This window comes from Zeus faber (genome assembly GCF_960531495.2).
Source record: "Zeus faber genome assembly, chromosome: 9".
Taxonomy (NCBI): domain Eukaryota; kingdom Metazoa; phylum Chordata; class Actinopteri; order Zeiformes; family Zeidae; genus Zeus; species Zeus faber.
The window spans coordinates 16,795,182-16,817,681 of NC_137197.1; the positions used below are offsets into that span (position 1 = coordinate 16,795,182).

Consider the following 22,500-nt stretch of genomic DNA (forward strand, 5'->3'; position numbering starts at 1 on the left):
TAAAAGTAATAGATGGGATCAGCTCTCTGCTGATACGCTTTTGGTATTGGTATTTCGAAATGGTATCAGGCCGTCCCTACCGCCTGCCCTACTTTCTATCTCCAATAGCCTGGATGTCCAGCTTCCAATATTGAGCTCAAATTGAATAATGTCGATACCGGGTCGTTGGACTGGGAGGCTCAATTTTGGACGATTGGTTTTATAGGACTATTCGCCTTACCGCTACAAACTGTTGAGTGTCTCGAATTTTTTCGAGACACTCCTGCCCCTTAGTAGTACGTGCACTTTAATTCAAAGCCATTACTCTGAAAACAAAGCAAGATTTAAAAAAAAAAAGACAATCTGCAATAATGACGGGGTGGGAAATCGCTTCTTTGTGCAATCGCTGGGAAAATATTAGGAAAACTTGCAGGTTTCCTCCCTCATTGCATCATTGAGAAGATCAAACGCACGGGCGACGTCAACCCGCTTAAAGAAGAAAGAGCATTTCGAGTTTCACATCAGAGGAGCGACCTCTTCCTCGAGTGAGAATCCCCCTTTAATTTCACCGTCCTCCTGCGGACTCGCTTGGTGTGATGATGCAAAGCAGATGGCTTCTGTCTGGTTCCCCTCGCCGCCGTCTCAGCTGTCTCCGTCCCTCTCTCTCCCTCTCCCCCTCTCTCGCTCTCTCTCTCTCTCTCTCTCTATCTCTCTCTCATCCTCCCTCTCTCCCTTTTATTTCTGCTCCCTCTCTTCCTGGGAGCGGTTGTAAGCCCTTAAACCCGGTGCTCAGGGACGACACAGACCAGCTTGTGCGGGTGATGTGTGACGTGACGAACCCTGGATTTCCCCCCTCTCACTTCTCCCTTCTCTCTTCTCCCACCTTTCTCTCCCCCTCTTTTCCCTCTCTGTCTCTTTATCGCCACCATCTTCCCTCCCGCTTCACTCGCGCTCTCGCGCTCTCCCTCATTGGCGAGACCGGGGGACGGGGCTCGCCGGCGCTTGGGGCCCTCGCTTTGTGCTCCAAACACAGCTGTGGTTTCACCGACACCACCGCCGCCTGCTCCACCTTCGCCCCGCCAAGACGGAGGAGCGGCTCCTCAATGGAGATGTCGAAAACAGCGCAGAGACAGGGATGCTTGTCACAGAGAGAGAGAGAGAGAGAGAGAGAGAGAGAGAGAGAGAGAGAGGGAGAGAGACAGAGGGAGAGAGAAAGAGAGAGTGAGAGAGAGAGGGGGGGGAGAGAGAGAGAGAGAGGGAGAGAGACAGAGGGAGAGAGAGAAGGAGAGAGAGAGAGGGAGAGAGACAGAGGGAGAGGTAGAGAGAGAAGTAGCGAGGAGGAGTGAGAGCGAAAGCGAGGGAGCGGTAAAAAAAAGAGGTAGTGAGGTGAAGTAACAAGGCGGGAGAGAATCTGCAGATCTTTGAGGTGATAAGGGAATGATTCGGGGGGTGGGGGGGGTGGAGAGGAGATGGTGGGATAGCGCGAGCGGAGGCAGATGGTGTGGAACAGAGGGAGGGAGCGAGGGATGGAGTGGAGTGGAGTGGATTGCTGAAGTCTTAGTCTTGGAGGAGGAGGAGGAGGAGGAGGTCGCTGAACGGGCTTGTGCGGTGCAGGGATCGCGCCGTTATGGTTCACCATTCCAGACTCTGAGCATAAATCTAAAGACGTATCAAATTAGGAGAACGGAGATAAGGGCGAATGTGGCATGAGGAGGTGCGTGGTGCGACTGGACTCCCAGGACGATGTCCTGGCCCCCTTCCTCAATGCCTTTTTTCACGCGTTCATAGAATGTGTTCATCAGTGGCAGGCGCGGTACAAAGAGTTTGCCCTCGGCACCGAGCTCTTATGTCACACTGTCTCACGAAGTGTAAAGAGTTGACATAAAGATGCATTTTCATTTAGGAGTGTAATGTAACTGGAGCGTGTCCTGCATGTGAAATTGTCCAAAACTTAGAGCTACATAGACAGTCGAGAGGCAATAATCATGAAGTGAAGAAAATAGAAAATATTGCAAAAATGCAATAAACCTTAACATTGGCAGTGTAAAAAATTTGCAAAAACAGAAAGAGATTTGCCATGTACAATACACTTTAAAAAAATGAACATTTCAAATATCTTGTATTTTGTTATTTGTTCATTTTTCTTTTCATTTTAATTTCTCTTCAATCACTATTAAAGCTCTGTGCGTGCATTTTAAATTGGCAATAAGCAGCAAAGAACCATTTGGCAGGACAGACAGCGGCCAACCACAGTCATTTGACATATCATCAAAAGTAACTTCCTCTATGGCCAATTGTTGTTTGCTCTAGGGGAAGTGTGTGTGTGTGTGTGTGTGTGTGTGTGTGTGTGTGTGTGTGTGTGTGTGTGTGTGTGTGTGTGTGTGTGTGTGTGTGTGTGTCTGCGTGTGTATCTTTTATTCGTGTCTGCAAACATGGCAGTTATCTATCTATGCGGATGTGTCTGCGTCTTCATTTATGATAGAAATTCTGGATTGTGCGTGTGTACGTCAGAGGGTACGTCACTGATAAGCACAGAGAGTTGAATGTAGAGATGAATGAAGAGATGAAGAGTGAATTTGGCAGCTAGGAAGTAGATGACTTGCACGCTGTTTGAGTGCCAAAGGGGAGAGTTTGGTATCTAATAGTACATATTTTGGACATATTAAAATGAACTTATTGATTGATATATGGAGCTTTGGAGTCATATACGTTAAAGATTCAATTGGATATGGCCTCACAGTCAAAGCTCAATGAATGTGATAGAAATTGAACTGAGAATGAATGCAATAAAATGAAGGTCGAGGGAGATGTTGACCATTGTGTCACTTTAAATACAAGGTTTAAACTGGGTTAAAAAAATCGACTCATTTGTTTCAATTTCTGAATCGATTTACAAATATATATTTTTGCTTCAATCAAATGTCCACTTATATTAAAACCCACCATCGTCACAAATGAATTTAATAATACACCAATCAGCTGCAACATTAAAACCACCACTAATAACCACTAATATTGTGTCGGTTGAGACGTGTACTCCACAAGACCTCTGAAGGTGTCCTGTGGTATCTGGCACCAAGACGTGAGCAGCAGATCCTTTAAGTCCTGTAAGTTGTGAGGTGGGGCCTCAGCCCCATACACAGCAAGCTGTGAAGCACTGTGTGTTCTGACACCTTTCTATCATAGCAGCATTAACTTTTTCAGCAATTTGTGCTTCAGTAGCTCTTCTGTAGGACCAGACCAGACGGGCTAGACTTCACTCCCCACAAGCATCAATGAGCCCATGACCCTGTCGCTTGTTCACCGGTTGTCCTTCCTTGGACCACTTTTGGTAGGTACTAACCAGTGCATACTAGGAACACCCCAGAAGACCTGCTGTTTTGGAGATGCTCTGACCCAGTCGTCTAGCCATCACATTTGGCCCTTGTCAAAGTGTCTCAGATCCTTACGCTTGCCCCATTTTTTCTGCTTCCAACACATCAACTTCAAGAACTGACTGTTCACTTGCTCCCTAATATATCCCACCTCTTGACAGGTGCCATTGGAATGAAGATGAACAATGTTATTCACTTCACCTGTCAGTGGTTTTAATGTTGTGGCTGTATGTTGCGGTGTATGTCACTGAAACGTTTGGAGCAATTCTCATTATGTATAAAATGTCAAGATATCGATATAGGGTCAAGTCGTGGGATCCTGCCCAATATCTAGTCCGAGTAAATACTGGTAGTAAAAACAGAATTTTGTGAAACTGAATTGTTTTAGAAGCTTACCTCTTTACCTTGTTCAATTTTGATAGATTTCAAATCTCAATAACAGATGAGCCGTAGTGCGTGCCTGCCTGTGTGCGTGCCTGCCTGTGTGTTTTGAGTGTGTGTGTGTGTGTGTATGTGTGTGTGTGTGCGTGCGTGTGCGTGTGTGTGTGTGTGTGTGTTTCTTTCTGCAGTGCAGTCCTGTGCTACCACACGCACCCATGGTAGGTCTGAGTGTTTGACAGAAAGTCTCCACTTCCTCCATGTGCACGCACCGACGCTCAGATACTTCTGCTTCTGACGGCACGTGTCCCCAAAGTGCCTCCGCCTTACTCCGCGTTCGGTGGCGCTGCCATGAACTGCGAGGGGCTCCGGCAAAGAACGAGCTGCACCTCGGAGCTGTTACGCTCATGCCCTCTGTGGTGTTGAGTCAAGATGAGCTTCAGGAGCAGAATCACCTTCAGGAGGAAAATAAAGAACAAGCGAGTGCGGTCGGATTTCAGCGACCTGCAAATTGTACGTAAGGTTTCCTTGTCTTTTCTCTATTTGTTGGGGAAATTATCTCCGGTTTCTCTGTTCAGAATCTTTTATGAGGACGGAGTCGTGTTTTGCCTGCTGACCGTCAACCTCCGTCATAACAACAATCATTTTCGTTTGATGAGACTATTTTGCATTTGTGGTGATTAAGTTCAAGTTCAAGTTCAAGAGATTATTTGTCACATACATTATACATACGGTCGTACATATATTCAGTGAAATGTCATGACACATGGAGATGACCATATTCATGTGATAAAGGTCTCCCGTTTGTGCCAAATTGTACAAATACTCTTTTCGTCTCACATATAATAATAGAAGTTGCAGTTTCATAATGCATCATAATGGTGTTGGTTTGTGAGGGGAAGACCAGAACAACAACCACAACATGATGCTGGGCCTTGACGTCACGCGGTGGAAAGTCCTGTGCCGGTGCACAGCTCCCACGTTATGCCCCTTTTCAACAAGTTCATATAGGGCCCCAAAACATATATTTTCAGATTACGCATTCTAGCCATTCTAACATGCCTCTGTAGTCCTCCTGTTTTCGACGGGCTGTTTCAGTGTGTGTATCGCTTTAAATGCAAATGAGCTGCCGCTATTTGTGAAGACTCATTATTAATTCCGCTTTCTTTTAAAAGATTTGTGCCGGTTTGGGCAGCCCACAACAGATCAGTTCCCATTCTTAGCTTCGACGTGTTGCTACGGGTCTGGCACTACGCATTTCTCAAGCCGTGGGTGGAGATGCTCAGATGGACGGTGGCTCTAATTCTACTGAGCCCCCACCCGGAGTAGGAGGGAGAGGCTAATCTGAATGGTTACTTGGCTCAGATGTTTTATGACAGCTCACCAAAAAACTGACTGGCTTGTCTTATTTCACAGTTTGTGTATTAGTAGGCCCATCAAAGAGCCAAATGGATGTGTAGGCAGTTCCTCTGCCACACGCCACCCAAGTGGCTTTAGCCGGACTCCCCGACACGGAGACACAGGCAAAGATGGTGAAGGACAAACAGGGTTATTTTTGGTTGACAACATATAATGTGCCAGGAGCAGATGGAATGGTGTCATGACCAGAGCTCCCCTCCCGTGTGTGTGGCGATGGGTGATTTAACCCGTGCCCATTGATTGCTCTGGTGAGCAACAGGTGTACAGCCACCCCTGATCCTCGGCATAATTAACCCCAATCACACCACCCTACACTACAATGAGTATCACTCAATTCTGAAAATGACAGAAATTGAGCAACCATTATGTCACTCTTTGATTGTGAAGACATAGATTGATTGGTTATTTGATTAGTTGGCTGGATTATGGATAATTTTATTTGAGTCGTGATATTGATTAGTTGCTTTATGGATTGATAGATAATGGTAGAATTAACTATTAAATATCACTTGTCAAAATCCCGAGAATGTATCGAGATAAATGTATCGAGAGATACTAAAAGTGTTTGATCGAACATTAAGCTGTGGTCATGTCAATCTGAGAACTTGTTATTTTCATAGCAAGGAGATTTCTGACATTCAGAAATTGCTTTCAAGCAGTTAAATCCGGTAAAAAAATAAAAATAATTTAATAAAATCGAAACTTCACCAACAGCAAAATAGCATACGCAGCGTTCTGCCATGTTTTGTTGCCATGACACCAGTCATCCGCAGGTCAGGGCGCCCACATTTCCAACCTTAAACTCCGAGTTCAACTCCGCTTTCACAAGTCGGGGGTCATTCCTTTTTACGAGTTTTATGAGTTGGGTTTTGAACGGGGTATTAGTTTCGAACCTTTTACATGTTCTTTTGAGCAGATATAGAGGAGATGCGGTCATCGTCAGACAAAATGTAATAATTACTACGCCGAGCCGAGCAATTTTAGCCACTGTGGGGTTTCACTGTGTGTATCTTTAACAGATTTTGGGCGGACCGCCAGCGGTGTGGTGCCCTATTTTGAAATTCCACCCATGCTACTGATTGGGCCAGCGCTTGGATTACTCTCCGGGGGAAACATTATGGAGTTTCCTAAGCTCATGTCGTTTACCTCAGTACTTTGTTTGGGCCGAGTGCTGAAAGGTTTTGACACACAACTCTCTCGACCTCTAGCTCTCTCTCTCTCTCTCTCTCCCTCTCTCTCTCTCTCTCTGGATGGGGACTGCGGTGGAGTTAGGTCCCAGTCTGTATTGTGATCGTGTTCCTACGAGATCATGACTTCCTCCCCCTCCTCAGACCGCAGCCAGTTTCAGCTCTGTTTCACCGCTGCGGCTTCGTTCCGTTCGACAGAATACATCTTTCTGTTTCTCCCGGCCTGATTCACATGTCCTCCGTCGTACTTATGTTGCATGGGTGTGTTCTTGCAAATTGTTCAAATCTTTAAGCTGATCTTGCTGATATATCGGGGCAACCAGCGATTTAAATTGAGGACATTTAAGAAAGATCTGATATAAAGAGTAAGAAAATACCTTTTTTTGTGACTCTCTTACGACGTTTCCCATACGGCCGACCAGTTAAGTGAAGCTCTTCACCGCTCATATTTAAACATCGGGTCATATACTGTATATGTACTTTTTGCGGATGCCACTCAACACTCAATCTGTGGTCACTCTTCCCGTGTACTTTTTTTGGCACCCGATGATGTCACAGGAAACGGCGCAATGTGGGCCCCTGTCGGGGTCGTGTTTGGGCCGTCTGCAGGGCTTGAGCGCACCGGAGCCGTCTGGCAAAATGTTTCGGCTCCAGTTGATACATGGAGGCTTTTTTATTAGAGCTGGAAGGTGGTCCTCTCTGACACTGGCCCTCACTGCAGCCTGTAATAACCCTTGGAATAAACCCCCGTAAACCAAGTCCCACATGGCGGCCGAAGAGGGCGATACTGATCAGACCCCCCCGTTGTGTTCGTGCAGCAGGAGAAGCCTAAACTGATCGACCCTCTGGACTACGAGGCCGTCGTCTCTGAGCTGGGAGACGAGCTGAAGGAAGATCCTCTGAGGGACCTGCTGCTCTTCCCCGACAACGACTTCTCGGTAAGGGCCATTGTTTGTATCGGCACGACCCTTAAAAAGCAACACAAATAGCCACGTGATATGTCCAGTGTTTGAGGGGGTGCCGTGTTGGTCTCTCCGTCCCCTCCCTCGGTGATCCACTCATTAGTGTCGTCGTTATCGCGCTAATGTTGCTCCGGTAGACACATCCGCTGCACATTAGCGCAACGTAATTGGCCGATTTGGCCGGTGCCGAAAGCTAATGTTTGAATGTACGACTCCGCTGGTTTCGTGCCCCTCCCGGGGACGAAAGGTTCGCCCCGGAAACCGCCTTACCGCGGAAGACGACGCTCCGTTGAGTTAATTGCGGGGCGAAAAAAGAAAGAAGCCGAGAACACATCCTTCGGCAGAACCGCGCACGAGCTCGGAGCGGACCGTACGAGCTGGGGCGGGTCGGCGGTCACGAAACCAGGCCTTCGCGCTGTCGCCGCTAATTATTTTGGAGAATATTAGTCTTAACATGAAGGCCAAGTCATGATATAACACATAAATAACACAGATAGAACTCCGTTTCACATTCGGGGTCACCGTGTTAGTCGGAGCAATAAAAGCGTTGAGATGATTCATCTCCAGATCGTACGTCTTGTGCTTTCCATTCTCGGCCTTGAAGGGAAGCGGAGCTCTGTGTTTATGAACCCCTGTTCAGACACATGGCAAATAACATTGCTTCCGGTCGCCTCTGAACACACATTTTGGATGTTCCAATGTGCTACAGGATTTAGGTGTGCTAGGCAGAGTGATATCCAAATACCGAGAGAAAGAAATATAGAAAATATTCATAGACAGATGGAAAATATACAAATACGTCCAGATTTCAGCGCTTTAAACACCTCGGTTTATTCTTATACCAGCTCACATTTAAATAGCAACCATATGTTCCTCATGTTGTAAATCTTCCTAGTTTTGGTGGCCCTGGCTGCCAAGGTTGCCAGGCTTTCATACAACGTTGGACAGAGCGCAGTGTTGTAACAAATTGAATGCAAATTTGGAATTTTCCATCAGTTGAGGTGAGGAAAATTTACTTTCCAGTGTAGTATCAGCCTATTTTTATAGGCTGAAACTATAACAATGACATGAAAATCACAGTTATGTGATTGCCCTATGACAGCCCTAGTTGACATGAAATAAAGACTTAAATACTAGAAAATGTAACGATGGTGCCAATTTAGGCTCTTGTTTAGAAAAAACAAAACACAATTTCTTTGTTTCAGCCTTTGACTGTTTGGTACAAAGTCAATCACCAGATGATTGACTTTGTATGATGAGACTAAATACAGCGCTCTCACATTCCTCACTTTGGCCTCCTTTGTGTCTACATCCTGCTCCCTCTTTCACTCTCTCTCTCTCTCTCTCTCCCTCTCTCTCTCTCTCTCTCTCTCTCTCTCTCTCTCTCTCTCTACCTCCAGGTTTCAACTGTTCCTCAGGAGAGACGGACTCTCGACTCCACCGTTCCCGCCGGAGCCGAGCTCCAGGCCGAATGTTTGCTGGTCAGACAGGTGAAGCATCACGATCCGTATATACACACACAGACACTGTGTGTGTGTGTGTGTGTGTGTGTGTGTGTGTGTGTGTGTGTGTGTGTGTGTGTGTGTGTGTGCGCGCTACAGTGTGTATTCAACTGAACTGAATTCTCTGTGGTTTGGAGCGAGGAGAGTTTCAGTTTGTGGTTTGGCCTTTTAGGTCATCTGCTCTTAATAAAGAGCTCACAGTGATGCTAAAACGGTCTTCCTTTAAATCAGCGCGTTGCTTTTTACAGTAAATGACGTGCATGTGCTATGTGCTACTGTATACACCGATCAGCCACAACATTAAAACCACCTCTAATAACCACTGATATTGTGTGGCTCTCCCTTGTGCCGCTAAAACTGCTCTGACCCGTGGAGGCATGGACTCCACAAGACCTCTGAAGGTGTCCTGTGATATCTGGCCCCAAGACGTTAGCAGCAGATCCTTTAAGTCCTGTAAGTTGTGAGGTGGGACCCCCCATGGATCAGTCTTGTCGTTCCATTGCATCCCACAGATGCTCGATGGGATCAAACCCTAACCCCGACCATCCACATGATGAAGAAGAAAACGTGATTCATCAGACCAGGCCACCTCCTTCCATTGCTCCATGGTACAGTTCTGACGTTCACGTGCCCGTTGTAGGAGCTTTGAGCGGTGGACAGGGGTCAACATGGGCACTCTGACTGGTCTGCGACTACACAGCCCCATACACAGCAAGCTGTGATGCACTGTGTGTTCTGACACATTTCTATCATAGCAGCATCAACTTTTTCAACAATTTGTGCTTCAGTAGCTCTTCAGTGGGATTGGAGCAGACAGGCTAGACTTCACCAGGTCGCTTGTCCCCTGGTCGTCCTTCCTTGGACCACTTTTGGTAGGTACTAACCACTGCATACTGGGAACACCCCACAAGACCTGCTGTTTTGGAGATGCTCTGACCCAGTCGTCTCGCCATCACAATTTGGTCTTTGTCAAAGCGGCTCAGATCCTTACGCTTGCCCAATTTTCCTGCTTCCAACACATCAACTTCAAGAACTGACTGTTCACTTGCTGCATAATATATCCCACCCCTTGACAGGTGCTATTGGAACGAGATGAGAAATGATATTCACTTCACCTGTCAGTGGTTTTAATGTTGGGGCTGATCTGTGTATATATTGGATGTGTGTGTTTTAGTGTGAGTTGTTGAGTGAGGAGGCCAGGCAATGGAAGCTTCTCAAAGGACCAGTTATAATATTAATGTCAGTGTGGACGGAAATACTGTAGACAGCTCGTCAGACGTGTGTGTGTGTGTGTGTGTGTGTGTGTGTGTGTGTGTGTGTGTGTGTGTGTGTGTGTGTGTGTGTGTGTGTGTGTGTGTGTGTGTGTGTGTGTGTGTGTGTGTGTGTGTGTGTGTGTGTGTTTGCGTGCGCGTGCGTATTAGTGTGTTAAACAGGTGCTCGTGTTATTCCGCTCTCCATCTTTATCAGTGGCCATCTTGCAGACAGATGATACCTCTTGGTTTATGTGTTTCCTGAACTTGAGTGGCTTGAGAGTAAACAAATATGTCTAGACGAGGGCTGTTCAACTGGCGGCCCGGGGGCCAAATGTGGCCCATGCATCAATGTAGATTGGCCTTTTGAATAAGATAGGTTAGCAATGAACTGAAAAACATTCATCATTTCGTAGTTCATAAGAGGATCGGTGTAAGAAATACCTGCAAGTGATTTAGAAAAAAAACTATTAAAGACATGGCTTTGCAGAAGCAGCATAAAACCAACTGAGAATAATCCAAAAATATTTTTATATCCTCGTTTTTTTTTTTTACAAGGGTAGCCACACCGTTTCAACGAAAAAACAAAAACTTGTTGATTCGTCTGAGCCCTCAGCTGGCGATATGAAAATCTGGCCTCCAACAGAACGTAGTCTAGACGTTCGGAGATGATTATTCTCGTTGACGCTCTGAACAGTGTGGCATTCATCACCTCCTTCATATTGTTTAGGATGTTCACGCCTCAAGTTTTCCAACACGCCGGAAAGAATCTTGAGCCACTTTGCCCTATTTTCATGAAACGTGTGATAATAATGTTGTCATTTACAAGGAGCCTGCGACACTATCGCAGGTTGTAGCTGAATCGTTGATACCGGGACTGAACCTGGTCGAGGTTTCCCTTTGCCCGGCAGAGGTTGTCTCTTTGGTCAATCAGTAACCGATCACATGTTATTTTCAATTCATCTAAATCCCTTTCCTCCTCCAGGCCTGTAAGTACTACAACTCAGAGCTCAACGTCGTCCACTTCAAGTATGACGACTACGGTGGAGACTACCGCCTCCTGCCCAGGTGAGTCATCCATCTACCTCCGCGTTTGGTTCCTTGAGGTTTTTTTTAATGTTGCTTTTTATTTATTTATTTATTTATTTTTTTACACAATTTGGCTTGCTGCTGTGAACATTCGTTTGCAGTACATTTTGAAATGCCAATGCAACAATGAAATGCAGATGAAATTATATTGTTTGACCTTTTGTTTTGCTGGCAGGCAAAGTTTCATTCTGACTCTTTACAACGCAGATTAGACGAAAAAGCGCTTTGATATCAGCAAGTATTACATTTTGTTATTGTGAAAATCAGCAATGAAAACGAGATGGTGGATAGTGCTGTCTGAGTTAATATTCAGCCCAAAAACTCTCCCCTTTTGAGTCGGCCAGCAGATAGTCACTCAGTCGGTCCATTATTTAATCGGATAATGTGCATTCCCATCTGTCATTCAGTCAGTCAGTAGACCATATCGTTCTCTTTGAGAAAGACTGTGAACAGGACCTGCAGCGACCGTTCATAGCCACTGGAATGTTGCTCTTGTCTCCCAGGGGTTGCCGTGGCGACATTCTCTCGGTCATTTCACATGACCCTATGGACTGATAGCCAGGCTGAGCTATAAAGCACTATACTGTATACTATAAGTCAGTCATTTCAGGAATGTAACAAAGCATAAATGCCATACAAGTTTATTATTTACTTAATCTAATTATTACCAAGTATAACTGAATAATTCAATAAAAAAAAAAAAAATATATATATATATATACATTTTGATAATAACTTAATTTTTAAATAATAGTAATAATAAAAAATAATATAATATATAATACATATAATGAATACAAATATACAAATTTTAATATATTTCATAATTAAATCAATTTAAATATAATTATTTTGAAAAATTCTGCAGATATATATTCCATCCCACTCCCCAAAAATGTGTACTTTCATCAAATTCAATCTGAATTGCTATTAACTGCCTACATGCTACATGCAACATGCTGTCTACATGTGCATCTCTCCCTTATAAGACGATCTGATCCGATTCGAATCGATTCAATGCGCTGCAATATGATGCAATCTGATCCAGTTTGTTACATTTGTTTAATGTTGACATTAATTTTCCATTATAGATTAAAATAAGCAAATTCTATAAAAGTGCCATTGCTTGCCTTCAAATATATACATTTCACATAAGACCATGGGAAAGTATTTTTGTTACTTATATAATATATTGTATAATAATATATTATATATATAATATATTGTGTTTCTGATATAGTGATATATAATATTATATTGTTATGACCCTAGATGCGTTGCAGTATTGTTAATTGTCAGTTATGATGTGTTTTACTGCGGTCTGATGAGAGGATGCACGATCTGGTGCGGGGGTGTGTGTGTGGAACGAAGGAGTCGACAGAGAGAGAGAGAGAGAGAGAGAGAGAGAGAGAGAGAAAGAGAGAGAGAGAGTGAGAAAACCTGCTAGTTCCCGTGTGGGTTTTCCTGTGTTTTTATTTAAGATCTATTTATTTTCATTAGTTTCTACTCGTATGAAACAAACATTTTAAACCCAACTAAGGGGCTGCCTCGCTCCGCCTCCAAACAAAACAAATAATTATTATTTTGAAAGTAACATATAACGTTAAGTCGGTGAGTCTTCTGCAGCAGCAGTCTTCCGATCCATTACTTTTAAATCGGGCCATCTACCGTGGTACATTTCGATCAATCCAGGGGTCCGCGTATCGCTGTAGTCGCATCTTTAACGTTAAAACTAGGGCGAGACAGGCCAGCGGTGCGCGCAGCACCATCAAGGCCGGGATCCCACCTCGCCTCAGGCGGCACGCGCCGGTTCTCGCTTTCATTGAGCCACGGGGTTTGTTTTCACCCCCTAACTCGCGCGGGCGAGCCGATCCGCCAGGCTGAGCACATCTGGTACCTACACCGGTAGCAGGGGGGAGCCGGGGGGAGAGTAGCTCCGAGTGAAGCGTTGGGCGTTGTAACCTGGGTGTACATTATATTTGCATATGTAAAATACACTGTTATTGAAACATGACCAATAAGGTTCAAATTTGTCCGGTAAAACGTATTATTTTCGGACGCCGGACCGAGTTTTACGACGGTGGTGTAAAAGTGCAATTGCACTCAGAAACTGTAGGGGTGCCAAATCCCAAATACCAAAAGTTACATAGTTCTGCTTTAATCCTGCCCGTTGAAAGGTTTTTATCGGTCGAATTTGAGCCAGTTTTTTCTTGATTTTTCTTTCTTCTTGGAGTCTTATAATCGAGTGTGTCGCCTATTTGTCTCTTGGCTCTAAGCTCACACAAAAAAGGCGATTTATCCTCACGCTCACACACAAAGAAAGGTCATCCAGTCCAATCAGTGGAACAGGATTTAGTGTCGTCTTTTATTCTTGGCACTTGACGGTGAAGGAGTGGAGAGGAGTCGGCCACACACATCCATCAAGGGGTCTAATTCCAAATGATGTGATATTTTTCTTGCTCATTGCAAGAAGCCTCATTATGACCTCCAGTGTGGTTGGATTGCACATTCGTTCAGCAGAGTAACTGTCCAACTATCCTCCTCTAAATCACTTCACTCCGTTTCTTTTTCCTGAATAGGAAACTGTATAAAGCGGAGAAGCTGCCGTCCCATTCTTTTGAGATCGACCATGAAGACATAGACAAGGATGAGGTCAGTACCGGCCAGATTAGTCTTTTTTTTTTTTTCCCCAGAGTTGGACCCTCACCCAAAAATCCACCACAATGTCTTATTTTACATTTCACAGGACACCACGTCCCTGTCCTCGTCCAAGGGAGGTGGCGGAGGAGGAGGTGGTGGCGGCGGGGGAGGTGGAGGAGGAATTGGTGTTTTTCGGTCGGGCTGGCTCTACAAAGGGAACTTCAACAGTACGGTCAACAATAGCATCACTGTCCGGGTAAGGAAATGAAGAACACCCACTATTTATAGTCAGTCTTATTTTTCATGTTCTTCATGGTCCCTTACCTTTGTGAATAATTTCATTTTTGTGTGTGTGCGCAGTCCTTCAAGAGGAGGTACTTTCAGCTGACCCAGCTGACCGACAACTCCTACATCATGAACTTCTACAAGGACGAAAAGATCTCGAAAGAACCCAAAGGATGCATTTTTCTTGACTCGTGCACCGGCGTGGTGCAGGTATTATGGCATCAGTTGCAGCTTTCAAGAGTGATACTAGGAGTCTGTAATTGCCTCAGAGAGTCTAGTACTTTAATACTGTAGCAGTGAAGTAAAGTATAAATGATAATAATGAAACATAATCCAAGATTGGAACTAGAAGATATAGAGATGGAACTGACGGATGTGCAGGCGGTGTCATCATAGCCTTTATAATATAAAGGCTATGATGACACCGCCTGCACAGTTATATTCAAAATATTCTTGGGTTGTTAATGGCTGTGAAGTACACTTTTTATTTTTTTTAAGCACTGATATTGGAGCCTGTTTGTTTCTGGATTTAGTGTAGATTGTCTAGTATAATCCCCTATGGGAATTTGAAATATTGCACCAGGAGAACTCAATAGACTACGCAGCTCGAAGAGGAAATAAATATGGAAAATGTGGTGGAAATGATGAAATACAAAATACCAAAATAGTGCAAAATCACCGTAATACAGTGTAATGTCATATTCATACATTTATCCAGTTATGATATAACAGGTTAAGGTGCACCATACATAAAAAATGTATAGTAAAAAAAATGTACCCGCTCACCTGTTTCTCCTCACCTCCATTTTTCTTATCCATCCCTCATCAGAACAATCGCTTGAGGAAACACGCGTTCGAGCTGAAGATGAACGAGGTGACGTACTTTGTTCTGGCGGCCGAGAGCGAGCAGGACATGGAGGAGTGGATCAGCACGCTGACCCGCATCCTGCAGATCACCCCCCACGACGGGCCGGCGCCGGACCGCAAGAGCCTGGACCTGACGGACCACCGGCAGGGTGAGAGGGGTTCAATAGACTGGCCGTGATACGCCAGGGATCATGTGCCACCAACCAACCATTATACCAAAATAAACAACAGGGGGTTAATATGGGTGGTGCGAGCATTGCAGGGGAATATGAAACATTACACCAGGAGAACTAAGAAACTTTGTAGCTCAAAGGGGAAGAAAATAAGAAATGAAACTGGTAAACCGAGCGAAATAGTACTCGTATTAGTATTAGTAGAAATAGTGCTAGTATTCCTACATTATCATGTTATGGGCAGCCAATCGGCTATTATCGCAAAATGACCCCCGACATGGTGTTATTTTGCGATAATTGGCTAAATAGCAGATGCTGTTAACATTGCAGAAAGTAAAATACACCAAGTTTTAATCTTTGCAGATTTTGACAAACAAAAATGCATTTCAATTTCACTTGAACTTAGAGTGAAGAGTGATACTTTTCAACGTGGGGCTGATTATCAATTGATCACGGTGCCATTTCAACACTTTTAGTTTGAGTTTCAGCAAAATCAGTGTTTTCCCTTGTCTTTCTGGCTGATGGTACTGGAAAGGGGGAAAGGGGCTACAAAACAAACCATCACATAACCATCGGATAATGAGACTTGACACCGACGGCCGACGTCCAAGTTCAGTCAGTTAAATAGCTTCTGCGTTGTTAAAAGCAGCAATATAAGTAACGGTGGAGCCTTCCGTGACGGGAACCCACGCTAGAAACGTAACGCAGAGTGACAGAGCAGGGAGCGAAGTGACAGAGTGATGTAATAGTCGCGGTCATTGCAGTGCGTTAGCTCGGCTGCAAATCAGTCCGGGGTTAAGTGGTGGCCCGACACGACACGCCGTTTAGCGCCGCTCGCTCTTTTGGGGGTGGAACAGGGGGTCGTGTCTGTATACCTTATGTCTCTGCACGGGCCTCTCCATGCTCCGTGTCGTGGAGATATCTGTGGGATGTGATTACTTGCAAACTTGCTGCTTGACCTTTTGCCGAAGATAATCCATGAAGTCTAAAACATCCACATGGTAGGGAATGGATTTAGGAGATAAACAGCTGCCTAATATACAGTTGGTTAGAACAGGTGTTTATCTCTGATAGATAGGGGTGGGGCAGTCACAATCACGGAATTCAAATTGATTCTCATAGTTAATACTAAATAATTTTCCAATTTATGTCTATCGTATTATAAGCATATGTAATACTATAATAATAATAATAATAATAATAATAATAATAATAATAATAATAATAATAATAATAATAATTATGTGAAGAAGAGACATTTACTGACATTGAAGAGTGGAAAATTAAAAGATCTCGAGCTAGACCGTTTGGATTTCTTTCAGCTAATTCTTAGGTTTATTACATATTCCCATTTTCTTTTTTTCTATTTTAATTCTTATTACTTTATAACTATTGCATGCTGGACTCTCTAGCTATTACTTTTGCTTGAACCCAATCTGATGAAACGCAGCTAATTTACATTTTATTAATGGGAACATTTATAACATCGGCTTAAAGTTCCCATTAAATTTGCATGGAGAAACGATGATTGCGGAATCTGGCGATTTTACAAAAACGAATATTATCATACAAATAGCTCAAATGATTGCGACCAGACGATTATGCAATAATTGTGTCTTTTGAAGGCTTTGATTGTAATTATTTTATTCATTCTCCCCCCAGATGTGTTTGACTTGTCGCTGAGTAACGGCTGCTTGCACGAGACCGAGGAAACCACGGAGAACGGCATCAACCCGGAGCTGGCCAAGGTTGTCGCTTTGTTCGGGCATTATACTATAATCCACTGTCACGCCCTCATATTTACCAATATCACAACAATGTCACGTCTAATCTCCCATGTGTGTTTATCCCGTCGCTCCCGCTGCAGTACATCTCCGAGACGGATGACGGGGTTCGCTCTGCACGGAGAGAGGAGCGGCTCAACCTGTTCTCCCTAGACACCGACACGCCTGTATGTCATGTTTTTATATATATACAATATATACAACAAAAAATGTTTTTATGCACGTGTGTCGGAGAGCCTGTGTGTCTTTACATTTTGACACCCATTTTTGGGGGATTTCAAAGTTCAAAGTGTTTTATTAGTCAATCGTACAGTACAACACATTCGGTACAATGACATTCTTTGGGCATGACAGGCAACATTTACGTAGTGGGCATAAAAAGATAAAATAACAAGGCAAAGATGAACATTTTAAATAAAATAAGAGTCGAATATAAAAAAGTAAGAGTCGAGTTAAAAATAAGGGCAAGAGGTTGCAGTGTGTGTACATACAATTAAAATAAGAAAATAATCCTAGAACGGAAACTAAAAATTGGACACGTATTCAGGTAACAGTCAATGTAAATGGCAGGAAACGTAAAGAGCTTTTAACACAGCATGTGAAATGACCAGTGTACACTACACATATCCATATATCTTCCACTCGTCCACTGTGCCTTTGTCTCGTAACGAAAAGAAGGAATTTTGTCATAGTTTTATTGTTTTGGTTATTTTGTGTCGTTAATAGGAGCAGTGTTGCCACAATTTCCATCGTCCGTATTAGCGCCACTTTATATGCTTTGCGGCAGGTCCTGAGGAGTCCGCAGGGGGGGAACCCTCTGGGCGACAGCGCGGCGGTGCGGCCGTTAGAGGAGAAGCTCGGCCGGAGGCTGATGATCTGCTGCCGCTCGCTCAACCTCACGCTGCAGGGCTGCGTCAACGAGACCGACACCGGACCCGTCACCAACGTGAGGACTCCCTCGTTGTTTTTGTATTCCTTAGAGGTTTCGGGAAATGTTGAGCTGTCACAACTATTACATAATCACCCGATTGCAATTATGTGAGCTGATAGCAGTGGTCATAAAAATCATCGTAACGTTCCCCAATTATATTTTCCATCGAAATGGAATTTTGAGCCATTGTTAGAAAGGTCGCAATGAATAGAATGTTTTCATCAGTTGGGTTGTTGGAGGCAAATTAACTGTCTACCCAAATTTGTATGTTCCAATATTCATGGATTTTCCTCCTTACGTGGATTTGTATTATTACACCATTATAGTAGCATCAAATGAACATAAAAGACAATTAAATTATTAATCGTAATTATGACAATAAATGCCAACTAAAATATTGTGGTTGTGACAGCCCTAGTGGCATGTTCTCATTTTAAATGTTTATTTCAAGGTTTTTTTTATTGGAGGTCAAGATTGTCCCTGTTTTAGAGCTTGCTAGGTACTATAGACAGGAAAATGCAATTTTTTTTATCTTCTATTCTGCGACTACTTTACTGAACTCCATTTGTAAGTCAGTCATCAGTGCTCACTACCAAAGAACCTGCAATCACCCAATGAGGGGATTTAACCTTTCGTTCTGCCAGATCGAACCCTTCTTTGTGACGGTGGCTCTGCTGGACGTGCGGGAGGGGAGGAAGGTGTCGGCCGACTTCCACGTGGACCTGAACCACGAGGCGGTGCGGCAGATGCTGGGGGGCGTGGACGGCACCGGGGGCCCGGAGACGGCAACGGGGCCGATCCTGGAGAACAGCGTCAGCTCTGCTGCTGAGAGGAAACCGGGAGACTGTCACCTCAGCCCGGACCTGGACCACTGGCTCTGCTTCCCCAGACAGGTACGGAGATCAGAGATGATGTTATATTATATTATCTTGCCTACATCAGCGGTTCCCGACATTTTATCCGATATCTTCATTCATATCTTCATAAAAAATTCTAAATATCGCTGCAGGCAGCAATATATGGGGTCCAGTATCGACACCAATTAAAATTTTTCGAGTTCCCATGGAACGTAGCATCTGTTGCTCCTCTTTACATCAGCATTACTACTGAAACGAGTTACAATTCTCTGAGTTTCCGTTGAAAGCCACATCGGCTGACGTAACGACACGGTGACGCGGGTTTTCCGAGTCCTGGTGACACGCAGAATTACTTATACGAGGATACACTTGTTGCGTGTTTTGACTTTATCCTAAAAATGAGAAGGTGGCTGTCTACTACCTGTCTGAGACCTGCCTCATGGTGTCTCTGTGGAAGGAAATCACTCCGTGTGGAAGTAGAAGCAAATTGGGTAATGATATCACAAAGCGTCTTACTCCACAAACTCATCTCGCTCCACCACCCGACCGTAAGTTTTAGAAACTTGGCGCCTAGGCGATGCACGAACGTTTGGCTACTTCGGGTCAAATTTCATCGGTTTCTCACTACTTCTTGCTCCAGATGTGGATCGATGTAGATGAAACTTGAACCACGAGATTTCTGTGACGTCCTGGTTCTAATGAGACCTCGACCATGTCCGTAGCTCCAGCGGTTGTCGTGTTCCAGACACTTTTAGCCCGGGAAGAGCCAGGGAGAATAATAATAATAAAAATCCGAACAATAACAATGCTAATCCGATGCTGCATTCAATGGAAACTCAGAAAATTTTAACTCGTTTTAGAGAGACGCAAGTCAGCACACATGTACAGGTGTTTATCCTCTGCAAAAGAAAAACAAGTGATTCATATCAAAGGTAAGTTAAGGTTACTTTCCAGATGTAGCCTCGCATTCTTTTTTTGGCACAAACATTGTCCCACTTAGTTAGGATCATGAAACATATTTTTATGATGTGTTTATGATTGGCCTAAAACATTACAAATGCAGGTTACAGAAGTAGAAAAAAATGTTATGATGAGAGTTAAAGCAGAATAGATGTATATACTTGTTTCCCCTTGATGTCATCATGTCATCACTGTGTGTAGAGTAGATTACAATTTTGTGCAGCATGTTTTATGGATCTATTGTCGATAACTTCAATGAAAATAGGAAAGGCCTCATACACCCCTGCAATCTTTGGCAAGCCCCTCAAGGGGTCCCAAACCTCAGGTTGGAAACTGCTGGCCTACTACTACTACTACTGCTGCTTGCTTCATTAGATTACATGTTAATGCAAGATACGTAAATCTCATACTGGATGGCTCATTTTATAATTTCATTTGAATTTCTTCTCTTTCTGTACCCGTAGGCCATCTTCTCGGTGACAAACCCCCACACTGACATTGTGATGATGGCCCGGGTGGAGAAAGTGCTGATGGGAAATATCACTTGCGGGGCAGAGCCCTATATTAAGAACGCAGACTCCAGCAAGGTGAGAACACACTCATTTTGATTCTGTCTGCATTCGGTGCATTGTCTCTTCCCCTTTTTACTTGCTCTGGCAACAAACATATTTGCGGCGGATTGAAGAAAAGAAGAAGTACTTTGTGGTATTTAAATATACATTGTGAGATAACTCATACTATAATGTTTGTCATGCATGTAAATACTGCTGTAAAGGCCTTTTTATTGAGCATTCTGTAATGGCCTCATCTGTTCAAATTGCCGTGCTAACGACCATAATAAAGATGTTTAGTGTAAAACCACACCGAGTATCAGTTCATCGCCCTCATCACACAGCAGTCATCAGGTCTCAACATTGAGTTTTTCCTCGTTCATATCCAAGTTATTCTCTTACATCCCCGGTGCCATCTCTCTGTGTGGTCGCTGCTTTGGAGAGCTGAGTAGATATAACCTGGTAGTTTGAAAATATGACGCAACCTCCAATCATTATCTGTTGCCCTGTCTCGTCAACAGGAATTTAGGTCAACCAAACACAAGAAAGTAGAACATTTCTGTAACTCTATCATAATTCATAATTTTCCCCCCTCCGCCCGCCCGTCTGGCTCTCAGACCGTGCAGAAGATGTTGAAATCCAACAAGCAGTTCTGCAGTAAACTGGGAAAGTACCGCATGCCTTTCGCCTGGTCCATCAGGTCAGTCCCAGTCTCAGGAACGTCCCATTTCAATGGTGTGATCTGCGCGCTCGTCCTTCCTCGTCTGCTTTAACGTTCTATTCATTCATCTCTCCCTGCGATAGGTCGGTGTTTAAGGACAACCAGGGCACGTTGGACAGGGAGGCCCGCTTCTCGCCTCTCTTCAAACAGGAGAGCAACAAAATCTCCACGGACGATCTGATGAAGATGGTTTCGGAATACAGGAGGTGGGACCTCCGTCAAATCGTCAACAAGAGCGACAACGGGTTGTAAACGTAAACGTAGCGACAGGATTTACCGTTTTCACTTTGGTGCCTCGTTTCAGAGCTGAGAAGACCAGCAAGCTGCAAGCCATCCCAGGGAACATGGACATCACTGTGGACTATGTCCCTCTGGAGCATCCCAGTATGTCACTGGCTTAAGATTTACATTTACACTTCCATCGCTTTTCTGTTCGCTGAAATGATTTGAAAAACGAGGCGTCTCAAACGTGTCGTTTCGGGTAGTTTCCCAAGTTGCTGTTGAAATGAAAGTACCAAATATACTAGATATATCTAAGTAGACTTTACTCCAACTTTCGCTTTCTCTTGCTCCCTCTCCGGGATTTTGCAGATTTTTTGTGATTGTTGCGACCAAAGGACGCATGATTTTGCAGTGGCCTTTCTCGAAACCTGCGACGCAATTTGCCAGGTTTTGTGATATCTTTGTTTTACGGTTTTTTTTTACGTGAAGAGAACATGATTAAGAGCATGTTTGGGTAAAATTAGACAAAATGGCAAGTCAAAGAAAAGGAAAGGGATTTATTTTACCTACTATCTAAAAAAGAGAAAACACAGCTTTCCTTAGGTTCCAGTAATAAGTCTATGAAATAATCCCAATTCAACACACAGTAAGCCACATTCTGCACAACAGTGCAGAGAAGTTGAGAAACCTCTCGCAACTATTGCTGAGATTTATGGGGAAGCCGAGTTTGCACTATTTATTGAGATCGCAAAAACTGTAGGTATTCATATTCCTTTTTGGCTGTTTGCCTTCTAACCATCCACCTGTTGTTCCCCCTCCATCTAGACTGTGTGACATCATCCTACGTCCCGCTGAAGCCGTTTGAAGAGCTGAGTCGAAACCAGCCCACTGTGGAGGTGGAGGAGTTCATCCAGGACACCACCAAGTTCACGCAGCCCCACCGCGTCTACAAGAACCACATCTACGTTTACCCCAAACACCTCAAATACGACAGCCAAAAGAGCTTTGCCAAGGTAAGGCTTCAGAACCGTGAGCGCCGGAAGGAACCCTTAATCCGTGTGAATGCGTTATCGTCTTTGAACCCACATTCGTCATGGGCTGACACACCCATCGCACCACCGCCAGTGTACAAATATGGACATGCACCAACGTTACAATGGCCTCTTTGTTCACAGGCTCGTAACCTCGCAGTTTATGTGGAGTTTCGAAGCTCGGACGAGGAGGTTGCCAAGCCTTTAAAGGTAAATTTCACATGAAAGCCGTTTTCTCATACACCTCGTATCCACCTTGTCTGGCTATTGGAGAACGGCTGAGCATGTGGTCTTCCCGTGTTTCGCTCCTGCAGTGCATCTACGGAAAGCCAGGGGGT

General features: G+C 44.2%; 1 protein-coding gene across 1 annotated transcript in view; it reads left to right on the forward strand.

Moving 5' to 3' along the window:
- The window catches only part of dock10 (dedicator of cytokinesis 10), a gene marked incomplete at its 5' end in the record, with an annotated part of 51,637 nt that overhangs the window by 2,115 nt on the left and 27,022 nt on the right, over positions 1 to 22,500 (forward strand). Inside the window, 18 exons of the mRNA XM_080006284.1 lie at positions 7,156 to 7,275; positions 8,700 to 8,789; positions 11,037 to 11,119; positions 13,720 to 13,792; positions 13,887 to 14,036; positions 14,141 to 14,275; positions 14,895 to 15,081; positions 16,768 to 16,853; positions 16,973 to 17,056; positions 17,677 to 17,835; positions 18,465 to 18,713; positions 20,102 to 20,224; positions 20,806 to 20,888; positions 20,993 to 21,115; positions 21,214 to 21,293; positions 21,957 to 22,144; positions 22,307 to 22,372; positions 22,477 to 22,500. The exon at positions 22,477 to 22,500 is cut by the window's right edge and continues 69 nt beyond it. Coding sequence (XP_079862410.1) covers positions 7,156 to 7,275; positions 8,700 to 8,789; positions 11,037 to 11,119; positions 13,720 to 13,792; positions 13,887 to 14,036; positions 14,141 to 14,275; positions 14,895 to 15,081; positions 16,768 to 16,853; positions 16,973 to 17,056; positions 17,677 to 17,835; positions 18,465 to 18,713; positions 20,102 to 20,224; positions 20,806 to 20,888; positions 20,993 to 21,115; positions 21,214 to 21,293; positions 21,957 to 22,144; positions 22,307 to 22,372; positions 22,477 to 22,500 — 2,103 coding nt within the window. The remainder of the gene's footprint in view (positions 1 to 7,155; positions 7,276 to 8,699; positions 8,790 to 11,036; positions 11,120 to 13,719; positions 13,793 to 13,886; positions 14,037 to 14,140; positions 14,276 to 14,894; positions 15,082 to 16,767; positions 16,854 to 16,972; positions 17,057 to 17,676; positions 17,836 to 18,464; positions 18,714 to 20,101; positions 20,225 to 20,805; positions 20,889 to 20,992; positions 21,116 to 21,213; positions 21,294 to 21,956; positions 22,145 to 22,306; positions 22,373 to 22,476) is intronic.